The sequence below is a fragment of the Macrobrachium rosenbergii genome, chromosome 59 (assembly GCF_040412425.1).
Source record: "Macrobrachium rosenbergii isolate ZJJX-2024 chromosome 59, ASM4041242v1, whole genome shotgun sequence".
Classification (NCBI taxonomy): domain Eukaryota; kingdom Metazoa; phylum Arthropoda; class Malacostraca; order Decapoda; family Palaemonidae; genus Macrobrachium; species Macrobrachium rosenbergii.
The window spans coordinates 20,166,137-20,180,221 of NC_089799.1; the positions used below are offsets into that span (position 1 = coordinate 20,166,137).

Genomic DNA, 14,085 nt, shown 5'->3' on the forward strand with positions numbered 1-14,085 from the left:
ATATATATATATATATATATATATATATATATATATATATATATATATATATATATATATATACTGTATATATATTTGTATATATATATATATATATATATATATATATTATATATATATATATATATATATATATATATATTACATAGACACATATACGCATATAGCAATATATATATACTTTGATTTTCAAGTAATAAAAATAATAAATTGATAAACCAAACTTTAAAATCATTGACCTTATGATTTTATGTATGCTATAACTACACAAAAATGGTGTAATGGATTAATATATTAATCATATAATTAATATACACGGGTATACATCGTATAGAATACCCTGCAAAGGTATTCTTTTACCCGCAATACACCCCTAAGTAAGGGTATCTCAAGTATGTTATAATCTTGATAAAGGGTATATTGTAAAGGGTATATTATAGTTCTTATATACCCCGGGATAGGTATGCTATTTAACCACTAGAATACCCTTTTTCTACCCCTTTATACCCTCTTAATTTTAGAGTGTAGAGAGCTGCAAATTGATATGTTGATCATCCACCCTCCAATCATCAAACATATCAAATAGCAGCCCTCTAGCCTCAGTAGTTTTCATTTTTATTTAAGATTAAAGTAAGCATGATCGCGCGTCTGGCAACGCTACAGGTGCCAACAACGCAGGCCAGCAACGGGCCGTGGGTGAAAGTTTCAAGGGCCGCGGTTGAGAGTTTCATGGGTCGTGGCTGAGAGTTTCATACTGCATTATACGCTGTACAGAAAACTCGATTGCGCAGAAGAATATCCAGGGCATTTTTTACCTGTTGTTTAATGAATCAGCTGTATGAGAAGGCTGAAGGTAAAAGGAAAGAACAGTAGAAAGTTTAACATGACTAGATGTGAGGAAGAATGTCAGGTTTCGGGGGAGATTAAAAGCCTTTAGGACTGAAACAATACAAGCTTTTAAAATATCACGCACATCGAGGGCGCCTATTTTCTGTAAACGCTGTTCCGAGACAAGGCATACTGGGATAGTGAGAAGCAGCTACAGGTGATAGTGAAAGAGCCTACAAAAGGAGTAAATTTTGAGTAAGATTATGCGACTAACTGTGAATTAGGCGATGGAGCAACTAACGAAATGAATATTCACTAATATTTTCCTATTAATCCTGAACAACAACGCAAATTCACGTCGCCAGGTGACGCCATCTATCTAAAACTACATTAAGTCGACGTCTCATTTTTTCTTTTACTTTTTCTCGTTAAACATCAAATTAATCTAAGTACAATCATTAATAGACGCGGATCATTGCAAGATAAGCCTTCATAACAACATCATATTAAATTTGATCTGGAAAACCTACCATAATTAAACGTGAAGTAGAAGTAATCTGAAATTGATTAAAGGTGGTTTTCATACTGTTTAATAAGCCGTGAATATATAATAAACAAATGGTTCACAGTTTACACTGCACGTTTATTGAACAGAATGTGTGTGCAAGTTTAAACATTTTAGTAGATTTCGTTATTACAAGAGTACACAGTCTCGTAATAAAGGTTAAGGTATATATCAAATAACACTAAAAAGAAGATAACAATTAGGAAATACTATTTTAAATATAAAACACACACGTGTACATATATATGTTATATATATATATATATATATATATATATATATGATGTATATTATATATATACATATAAAGAGAGTATATATATATATATATAAATATGATATATATATATATATATATATATTATATATATATATATATATATATATATATATGTATGTATATTATATATATACATATATATATATATAAATATATACTTATATATATATATATAATATATGTATACTTATATATATATAAATATGTATACTTTTATATATAAATATATATATATATATTATAAATATATATATATATATATATATATATATATATATATATATATATATATATATATATATATATGGTATATATATATAATATAAACATGAACGTACGCATTAGTGGATAAACGCTCAAATGTTATCCCTTCCTCCTCGCCATAGCTACCATTAAATGTATGGCACAGAATACCGTTCTCACCCAGTCAACAATTCAACAGATTCCCTGTGCCTAATAATTATTCATCGTACCTGAATGGAAGGACGACGAGGATTAAAGTAACGGCAGTAGAAAAATTTGGCTTCAATGGATGAATATTTCAGGGTATAACCGGCAGGTATCATTCCCAGATGAAACTGAACCATCCAAATGAAGCCTGACACTGGCATTCGGGAGATTAATTCCGGGAACGCCGCCACAAGAGTACGGCGGAATGTGGGTGTTAAATATGCAGTGTCCTCGCATGGTTTGAAAGCTATGTTTAAGGACGAATTCCTGTTTGACCTTTGACCGATTAGTTTGACCTTGGAGTGGATCACACCACAGTCACCAGCGTTATTTTGCGACTATATATATATAACAAATATGGAATGTTGATCTCTTACCGTTGAAAATTTATAGTCAAGGTTAAATTCCTGTTCGACGCTTAAACTCATGTATGACATTAACCTTTAGCTCTCTCTCTCTCTCTCTCTCTCTACTCATCAGCTTTGATAGTGATCAAGTAACATTAAGTTATAAAGCCTTTATTCGTATAGTTCAAAATTTATTGCAAAGACTAAATTTATCTAACAGTCGACCCCGACTTCAGAGTAACATCTACCTTGATCTCTTCTCTCTCTCTCTCTCTGCGCACCAGTTTCATTTATGAATTGTAAGTTATGGAATAAGTGAATTTGTAAATTGCTTAAGTATTCAAGATTCCACAACTGCATTGGGTAAACTGTTCCACATTTCGAATGTACCAAGCTACACACTCCTAGTAAAACTGAGTAGTAATCCAGCCTGGATATCAGAAAAAACGACATACGCCTTTGCAGCTGCAGCTTGCATAGTGTTCTGCAAAAACAGCCGTGATCAGATAAAGGGGTTAAAGTGTGATGTGATGTTTGGTCAGTTTTAGTACTTTTTATGCAGTAAACATAATGAGCTCGCTTTATGTCTATGCCAGAATTCAACACAGAGTTGGAAAATAAACTTCACTGATGACATAACCCTGCCAGAGAGTTTGAGATGAGAGTCGGTACTACCAAAGACCATACCTACTGGGAAAGGATATTGCACAAATAGGTGTACAAAGGTCCTTTATAGCTAGAATAGAAGTGAAAGCAGAACCTTGACTACTTGGAAAGATCACAATTCTAAAATTATATAGTATCGAAAGGAGAAGAGAAATACCAGCATGATAATACAGGTACGTGGAAATAGATAGAGGGAATTACTGAAAAATGATCAAGGAGCCTAAAAATATCAGAAAGAGCACAGAGGCAAAAGTTAATAGGCTCAAAACTATACCAGGAAAACTAAGGAAAGCACACAGGACATTATTCCACTACGCACCAACATCGATAATGCAGCGTCTATTCAATGCGTTACCAGCTCATCTGAGGAACATATTAGGAGCAAGCGTAGATGTGTTTAAGAATAAGCTCGACAAATATCTAAGCTGCATCCCAGACCATCCAAGATTGGAAGATGCAAAATATACTGGAAGATGCATTAGCAATTCTCTGGTAGACATCAGAGGTGCCTCACATTGAGGGACCTGGGGCAACCCGAACGAACTGTAAGGTCTGTAAGGTAAGGTAAGGTCTGGGAACAGTATTTCAGACAATGAAGAAGAACGAATTAAAACATTTAGATATAATAACTTCATAACCAAGCATTTTAAAACATTTCCGCAAGACGGCAGCTTTTAGAGAAACAGAGGAAGCAATATTGCAGTACATATAAAATAGGGTATAAAATTTAGGCCAGAGGCCAAGCGCTGGGACCCTTGAGGTCATTCAGACTGAAAGGGAAATTGACAGTAAAAAAGGTTTGAAAGGTGTAACAGGAGGAAAACCTCACAGTTGCATTATGAAACAACTGTTAGAGAGAGTGGAAAGTCAGATGAAAAAAAAACATGAACGGAGGTACAGTAAAAGGAATGGGAGAGGTTGCAGCAAGGGGCCGAAGGGACGCTGCAAAGACCTTTAAGTAATGCCTACTGCGCACCGCGTGAGGTGCACTGACGGCACTAACCCCCTACGAGGTAAGCCAAGGTGTAATACCTGTTTGAAGCTTAACTCCAAGAATGACATGAACTTTGAAATCTCAGTTTCATTATTGATAATGCAAAAGCTTTTTGAAGTATTAATCTTGCCGTGTCTGCAAAATCAGCAGTAAGGCATGGGAGTGTCTACCATTTTTCTCGGTTCTGTATTTTTGCAGACTGCAGTCTTCCATTTTAAGGCAGAATAGCTCCATGTACATTGGAGAAAAACCGTTTCGCACCCGTCGCTATAGAATTAGCGTGTCAGTCAGCTTGCACTACACGAACGTTAGAAATGTTCCCAAGAGGTATACATACGGAGTTAAAAAAAAAAGAATAAATATACCATAAAACGGATGAAAGTTAAATTTCATCCAAAGGAAAGAGCACATGCACTTACAGTGGCGACAGTTGTAACAAGAATTGTTAATTATGGTCGGATATAGACTGCCATAAAAACAAATTGGAACGGCATTCAAATACATGAAAAACATCTGCCTCAAATTGAAACTAGTTTGACAGCACTCCCCCAGTCATTTGAAACTAGTTTGACAGCACTCCCCATCAGGTTGAAATGACTCCCATTTTTGAACGCTCAAAATAGAAACAATACACGAGTGATTACATTTTTATTACAAAATTCCAACTATATGCGAACAACGACATTGAAATGAAACCCTGACTTGTTCTCAAGATACACTGTCTCGTTAACTACACTGTCTTTTGGTTTATGTATGTGCCATGTGTGAGTTGGACCGAACTTGGCCCACACAAACACGTTCACATTGAACAGGTTGGCTGCCGCTAATATCTCCGTTGTAGTCCCCCAGACTTTATCCTGACGCATTGAATCATCTCTGGTCTTTTCGGTGATGCTAGCATAATCACATATTAAACTCCTGATGACGGCGTGTTGGTCCTCTTCTCCGGTGATGGCATATGACAATGAGCGGAAGAGACAGTTTCCGTCTCCTTCAATGTCCTTAACTAGAAGCGGTTCGCTGGTGTTCTTGAAAATTTTATTTATTTTCCCGGATGGACCTGACTTCTTTCTAAATTTCAGGCGTCCAGAGTTGTTGCAGATGTCTCGCTGCTTTGCGACCGTCAAAGGACAGAACTTGTAATCAATCTCCTGTTGCTCATCCCCGACGATCTGGACACTTGGAGATGGCGGAGATAACGGTGGTGAGGAGACTTTTGAAGCAGCGCGTTCGAAGAAGGGCTTCAGGTTGCATCCGTTCACCTTCTTTTTGAGGGCAGTTTTCGTAGTTGCATTAACAAGACAGTATAGTCCCTTTTCGCAAACGTCACCGACAAACTGCTTATGTTTACAGAACATTCTTTGCTCTGAATGACTTTTTTTCTCCCATTTCCCAAAATATTTGCATAAACTCGTGTTACACCCTGTATTATCAATGATACTATTACATTATTATTCCATTATCGTTTCATTTACCACATTTCTCTCTCTCTCTCTCTCTCTCTCTCTCTCTCTCTCTCTCTCTCTTCATATAACGCCATAGCTTGTTATAACATGTATGTACGTATATTGCAATGTTTTGCAAGTTTGCATGGTTTAATTTAGTACGTAATTCATTCGACCAATGTTTATTTGAAGTCATGTTGCAATGTTTAAATGACGGGGATTTTGATCCATTTGCCGTGAATATTCACTTTTCCAAGGTGCAGAGGTTCATTTTTCGACGGCAGAGTAATTTAAAACTACTGAGGAGTCATTTCAAACTTACCATATGGGGATTTTATTAAGAGTCGTTTGAAACTAGTTTCAAATGACGGGGAGTAGACTGAACCTAGTTTGAGTTGACTGTTTGAAGTAGCAGCGCTGGACCGCTAAGCATTCCCAATACGCGCCGCAGGTTAGCAAGAGAAATGCAAAGAATCTCAGTTTTATTCAGGTATGACATGACTCAACATTCTCGCAGGGACTGGAAAATTATTTTCCATTCCATACGGTTAGTCCTCAACGAGCATGGATCTATTAATTATCAATAGATCCATGCTTGTTAAAGACTAACCATTTCCAACCAGTCGCCATAGGATTAGCGTTCCTGCCACACAGGTGTATGGCCAATCTTCATCGTACACGAATGCAAAGAAAGTCAAAGAAACAAGCTCATCAAGTTTTCCGAAAGGGGTGAAAGTTAATGTTTAGTGAAAGGCAAAAGCACATGAATTTGTGAGGATGATGACAGCTGTAAAAAGACAGCTAACTATAGTCATCCCCGTAGAGGGGAAGTGCCGTCAGTGCGCCTCATGCGGTGCACTGTAGGCATTACTTAAGGTTCTTTGCAGCGTTCCTTCGGCCCCTAGCTGCAACCCGTTTCACTCCTTTTACTGTACCTCCGTTCATATTCTCTTTCTTCCATCTTACTTTCCACCCTCTCTTATCAACTGTTTCATAATGCAACAGCGAGGTTTTCCTCCTGTTACGCCTTCCAAACCTTTCTGCTGTCAATTTCCGTTCCAGTGCTGAATGACCTGATGGGTCCCAGCACTTGGCCTTTGGCCTAAATTCTATATTCTATTCTATTCCACTCTAACTATAGTGAATAAAAATTATAATGAAAACAAATAATACGGCATTCAAATAAGTGAAAAATAATATTCAAGACACAAAACCTTTAACTACAAAAACCCTGAACAATAAAGTATGCTGAAGGTGTTTGCTTTCTGGCAACTGTTAAAATAAATACGACTTTCAACAACGATAAAGCAAGCATAATGCGGCAAATTACATCCAGCTGCTTTCGATATAATCTACTATTTTTTTTTTTATTTTAATCCAAATTCATTTATTAAAATAATTTTTGTTACTGAAAACCGTTGTTAAAAAGAGGTTCCAGTGGAAACTTTTTGAAGTAAAACACCATGCAACTACAAAATGCCTCTTAAAAAATAAAGTATACCGAAGCTGTTTGCTTTGGGCAACTGTTGAAATAAATACGACTTTAAATTACGCTAAAGCGAGCATAATGAGGCAAATTATATCCTGAATTCCCTCCCCAAGGAAACCTTCGTTGCTTTCGATATAATTTTCTGGATGGTAATAAAGGAGGTAAGAATGAAACAGTTGGATTAAAAGGCAGCAGTATTTTCCTTAAGTGAATGGGATATTGTTAGTGGTTTTCGCATAGACTTTTTCAATAACGCTGTATTTTGCAGGAGTGTATTTTTTTTTCTTTCTGGTCATCATCTTTTTGTCTCTCTTTTTAGAATATTTATTATTTTATGTCCTCCAAGTTTCTTAAAAAATTTTATCTTATCTGCTTTTTTTTCTTATTAGTATACTTTCGTTTACCACAATTTTTCTATAACAAGCCTCGTTGATTACTATCAGCTAACCTTACCTTTTTAATATTCCTTAATTTTGCTGTATTACTCTTTTATCAATACTTAAAACTTCGGTCTCGCTGAATTTCTTCACGGAGGCCTATACTTGGTTTTCTTAAAAATAAGCAAATAAACAATAGAAAACTTATGCCCGTAGAGAGGAGAGTGTGACAGTGCAACTCATGCGGTGCACTGGGTATATTACTTAGGTTCTTTGCAGCGTACCTTGGCTACTTTGCAACCTCTTTCGTTCCTTTAATGTACCTCCTTTCCTTACTCGTTCTTCCATCTTCTTTTCACCCTCTCTAACAATTGATTCATAGTGCAACTGCGACGTTTTCTCCTGTACACCTTTCAAACCTTTTACTGTCAAAATTTCCGTTTCAGTGCTGAATGACCTCATAGGTCCCAGCGCTTGGCCTTTTGGCCTAAATTCTGTATTCAATTCAATTCATTTGAAAAATTATGCGAGACAAATCCTCTTAGATCGTGATAGAGGAGGTGACTAAACAGAAAGGAAATTAATACACATTCGTCGCATAAATCGTCAAATTGCTCAAAATACATACTACACAGTAATGCAAATAGGACAAAACTGTTATTAATATATATATATATATATATATATATATATATATATATATATATATATATATATATATATATATATATATATATATATATATATATATATATATATATATATATATATATATATATGCATATATATATATATATATATATATATATATATATATATATATATATATGTATGTGTATATATATATATATATATGTATATATATATATGTATAGTCTCAGTAATTGGGCATACTTGAAATCTTAGCTTAATGATAAAATAATATTGCCAAGACCAGGAAGAACATTCTTTATTAGGTTTCGGTATAAAACCTCATCATCGCTGAAAAAACCGACAAGGATGAGAATCAATAAAATTACAATAAAATGAATTGTCATAATAAATCTTCCTTCAGAAATACTAACAAATATATAAAATGAACAAGTAAATACAAACTAAAAGGGTGAGACAATAAAATAACAAAAAATTAAAAACAAAAACATAAAAATATGAAAATAAAGCTACAAAATTGAAATGTAAACAAACTACCACTCACAAAATTAAATGTTGTAACGACCTAATTGAATTACCTACTATGAAATTACGATAGCTAGTTGAGATACCAGACGAGTTGTTGTTCAATTCCTTCATCTTTTTAATAGTCAGCGACTCTGAAATTAAAGGTCCAGTCTATTTGAACAAAAAGACAGTGCCCGAAAAATCCAGAGTCAGTGAGAAAGGATGGTCCTGTGTTAAACTGTGATCTCTAATGGCAGAAAAAGTGGTTTAGAAGAGGGAAACCTAGTTCTAATGAGAAAGACTTCTGTGTTCCAAATTCTGTGTCTGAGCCAGCGGGAACTAGATCCCACGTATCGCAGACCACACTGCGAACAAGTGAACAAGTAAACGACACAAATTAAGGTCCACAGGCCAGAGTAGGCTTCTCTCTCAAAAGTGATCTTATTGTAAAAGGATTACAGAAACAAACCGAAACAGTTTGAGGAAACAATGCTTAAGTATTTTCTTGTAACTTTTTTTTCCGGACCATATAGCTACTATGACCAAAGGTAAGGCAATTTAATGTACTTTACATCTTTACTAGCAGTACTGTACGCCGGTCTGGGACAAACTTTTCATTTAAATTTTTCAGAACTTTGTAAAATACAAAAATGGATATGAGTTTTCAGAAAAATAATTCTGGAGGAAAACCATATCTTGATGAAATAAATTAAAATCACAACAAACATTGCTGACTCTATTAATCAAAGTGCGTATGGAGTTCATCTTATACAACTTTGTAAAAACTAGGGTAATTCAATCCAAAGCCAGTAAAAGTACTTTTCCTATAAACAGTCTCAGATTTGCCATATTTCACATATACCTGTACATCTAAAAATGACAACTTATTATCCTGTTCGTCTCACAAGTAAAAGAAATGTTAGGGTGACGAAAATTAAAATATTCAAAAAACAAATCAACATGTGATAATTCCCTTAAACACAAAGGAAAGTATCATCTACATACCTACAGTAATAAGGTTTGAAAGCACTAGGGCATTCAGACATCAAATCCTTTCACAATAACCCATGAAGCAATCACATATACAGGTCAAGGAATTTCCATGCTTCCATCGTTTGCCATTATATAATTTACCATCAAAAAGTAAAAAATGCCATCAGCAGTTGCTAAATGTAATAATTTTTACAAGTCTATTTTATTAAGTCAAACACTGATAAATGGTTTTTCACATATATTATTAAGAATAATGTCAGTTGTTTCTTTCAATGGGATATTGGTGAAAAGAGAGTTATCGAAACTAGCCATTACAACATCTTGGTTAAAATTGAAAGAGCATAATTCTTTAACAAATTTGGAAGAAATTAGATATGTTAAATTCACCTAAAAGTTAGAGGTTTTAAAACTGGAACCAAAAACTTGGACAGGTTATAACTAAAAGTACCAATTGAGGAAATAATGGGTCTTAAAGGGTTTCCTATTTTATGTACCTTAGGCAGACCGTATAAATAACCAGGCTTGACCCTGAAGCAAATAAAGAGTATATGTAGCTTCCCAATCTTATCTCTCTCGACCTCTAAGCAACCTATTTGAGTTTGTCTTCTAATTTCAAAAATGTGACTCATAATATCTACATTAAAATCCTAGGTATTGTCAGATATTTCATTAATTTTATCTAAATAAAAGACCTATTTGGATACAACACCCCCTGCCTTTATCTGGCTTGGTCAGATAACCTTTGAACGATAATAGTATAGTTATTACCAAGCCAGATAAAGGTAGGTGTTGTATTAATGAATAGTCTGATTATTTAGATAAAATTAATGAAATTCTCATGACAATAATACAAAAATTTAGATTTTAAATGTAGATATTGCGTTGTCATTTTTGAAATTAGAAGACAAACAGAAATAGGTTGCTTAGAGGTCTGAGAGATAAGATTGGGGAAAACATATAGCTCTTATTTGCTGGCAGGTCTAAGCCTGGTTATTTATACGGTCTGCCTAAGGTACATCAAATAGGAAACCCTTTAAGACCTATTATTTCAATTGGTACTTTTAATTTAACCTTTCCAAGATTTTAATTCCAATTTTAAACCTCTAATCCCATTTAGGTGAATTACAACATATCTAATTTTTTTAAATTTGTTAAAGAATTATGTCCCAATTTAACCAAGATGTTGTAAAGGTTAAAGTCATGTAAATCTCTTTCACCAATATCCCATTGAAAGAAACAACCAGACATTATTCTTAATAATATATGAAAACCATTTATCAGTGTTTGACTGTAAAATAGACTTGCAAAATTATTACATTTAGCAACTGCTGATGGATTTTTACTTTGATGGGTAAATTATAATCAAATAGATGGAGTAGCGGGAAATTCCTGCTGACCTGTATATGTGATTGCTTCATGGGTTTCTTTAGAAAGGATTTGGATGTCTGAATGCCCTAGTGCTTTCAAACCTTTGTATTACACAGTAGGTATGTAGATGATACTTCCTTTGTGTTTAAGGAATTATCACATGTTGATTTGTTTTTTGAATATTTTAATTTCCAGTCACCCTAACATTTCTTTTTACTTGCGAGACGGAACAGGATAATAAGTTGTCATTTTTAGATGTACAGGTATACAGAAATAGTGGCAATTTGAGACTCTGTTTATAGGGGTAAGTTTTTTACTGGCTTGGGATTGAATTACCTCAGTTTTTATGTTTGTTGTTTAATTTTCGTCAATTGCATCTCACTTTGGATTAATAGAGCCATACAATGTTTGTTAGTGATTTTAATTTATTTCATCAATTATGGTTTTCCTCCAGAATTTATTTTTCTGAAAACTCATATCCTATTTTTGTTTTACAAAGTTCTGAAAATTTTTAAATGAAAAGTTTTGTCCCAGACTGCAGATTTCCAAACTGCTAGTAAAGATGTAAAGTATATTAAATTGCCTTTACCTTGGTCATATAGCTATATGGTCCGAAAAAGTTACAAGAAATACTTAAGCATTGTTTCTGTCAAACAGTTTCCGGTTTGTCTTCTGTAATCCTTTTACAATAAGATCACTTTTGAGAGAAAACCTGCCTGTGGAACTTAATTCCTGTGTTTACTTTGTTCACTTGTTCGCAGTGTGGTCTGCGATACGTGGATCTAGTTCCTTATATAACAGACACAGAATTTTGGAACACAGAGTCTTTCTATTAGAACTAGGTTTCCTTTCCAAACCACCCTTTTTCTGCCATTAGAGAACACAGTTTAACACAGATTCTCCTTTCACTGACCTGGATTTTCAAGTTTGCTTCTTTTTGTTTACAAATAGACTGACTTTTAATTTCAGAGTTTTAAGCTGACTATTAAAAAGATGAAGCCGAAATTGAACAACAACTCGTCTGGTATTCAACTAGCTATCGGATCTTCATAGGTAGGTACTCAATTAGGTCGTTAAATATTTTTACTTTTGTGAGTGGTAGTTTGTTTTACATTTCACTTTAGTTTTATTTTCATATTTTTTATGTTTTTGTTTTTAATTTTTTCGTTATTTTACGTCTCACCCTTTTAGTTTGTATTTACTTGTTCATTTTATATATTTCGCTATATTTTGGCTGAAGATTTATTATGACACCATTTTATTGTAATTTTATTGATTCTCATCCTTGTCATTTTTTCAGCCTGATGAAGAGGTTTTATACCCCGAAAGTTTGTAATAAAGAATGTTCTTCCTGTCTTGGCAATATTATTTATCATTGTCGTCAAATAATTTCCAAGCTAATTACTGAGACTATAATATATATATATATATATATATATATATATATATATATATATATATATATATATATATATATATATATATATATATATATATATATATATATATATAATCACTTGCAAATTAAGATTTTAAAATGCTTAAAAATGTGGTTTCAATAAGAAGCAAATAAAACCACTCTTGCTTATTTTCAACTGTACATCTCTGCAATTTGCTTCCTGCATCGTTATCTTCCTAATTCTTAACGAGGTCTGTCTCTCTCTCTGAATGTTATGACCTCTGCTAAACAGCATTAATGAAAACTAGATAACCAGATGGCTTTTTCTTCATTTGCTGCTTCTGTTAAAATGTTCACAGGTGATGATTGAACCTGATTTATAAATGGTGTTATGACGGCCTGGTATTTCATAAACTTACCTAACTTGATTTTTGTTCAACTAACGTAATGATGATTCTTGATATCGCTAAGAACTCCACGTAAGCAATTATATATTTTTTCCCTGAATTTTTCTTTCACAATTTGGAAGTGACCTTCCGGTTCAGAGTCCAAAATATAATAATCTTGCAATGTTTTTAAAAATTCACCTTTAATTATCAAGAGATCACAGCAATTACATTATAATCTTTTAATGATTGTTTCAGCCTTAAGGCTTAGATTTAAGTCCGACATGAATTACTGGCTTTTAACTTTAATCCTTTGATTCCTTTAAAAATCAGTGGTATAATTAATTATCGACTTCGAATACAGGATTTGTTAAAAACCACTTTCACTGATTGCCATGCTTCTTTTTGTCACTTTTTATATCTAAAAGGTGTTCTAATCCTGGTCAAAATCTGTGGTTAGTGTCGTACATGCCAATTGATCTCCGCGGGTTCGCGTCTCCATCAAGACCATGGAAAATCACTGGCTTTATCATTAGTTACTGCTGCAGTGTAGATCTGGGGTGGGAGGCTTATACCAACATTCTTTGGAGTTTTGAATTTCATCAATATAACCTGGTGGAATTTTCCATGGGGATTTTCATCTACTAAACATAATAATATAATATATATTAATAATAAAATAATAATAATAATAATAATAATTTTATATAATATATTTATGATTATTATTATTATTATTATTATTATTATTAATATATTATTATTATTATAATAATAAATCTTTGAAAAATCAATAATGAAATAAAGTGGTTGGGACATCGAAAAACAAAGCAAGTTAAAGATATTCGCTTTAATTTGATTTATCACATACTAATGGAGAGACAATGATTATAACTCCATCTTTTTCGTATAAAATAAGTGAAGAAATTTACTAGATTTTAACAACGAAATGTATCTGAATGAAATCAAAATGACATAAATATGAATAAGCTCGAGACTGAATATAGATCAGAATTAGACAAATATCTGAGGAATAAGTTATGAAGTAGTGATGAAAGGAAGTAAGATATGAATGAGGAGACTCCCAAACCATTAGCTGTATAACTGGCGGACGCTGCCCGGGGATAGGAGTCGAGGAGGGAGGAGGAGGAGAGGTAGGAGGATGAGAGGCGAGCTTTGTAGCGTCGCACTACCTGAAAATTGACGATAAAATAATTCAAAGGACAAGGTACTTTTTCATCCGATGTTTTCTCAGTCACTCAAAAATGACAGCTGTTAAAATTTAAACCTGAAATATTTTTCTTCCTCTAAAATTCATAGATAATACACAATTATTTTGA

General features: G+C 33.5%; 1 protein-coding gene across 1 annotated transcript; it reads right to left on the reverse strand.

The window, feature by feature from the left end:
- Positions 1-4,795: 4,795 nt before the first annotated feature.
- Positions 4,796-5,488, reverse strand: LOC136837587 (uncharacterized). The gene has a single exon (XM_067102464.1). It carries the CDS (start codon positions 5,486-5,488, stop codon positions 4,796-4,798), a length of 693 nt encoding a protein of 230 aa, XP_066958565.1.
- Between the last annotated feature and the right edge of the window lie 8,597 nt (positions 5,489-14,085).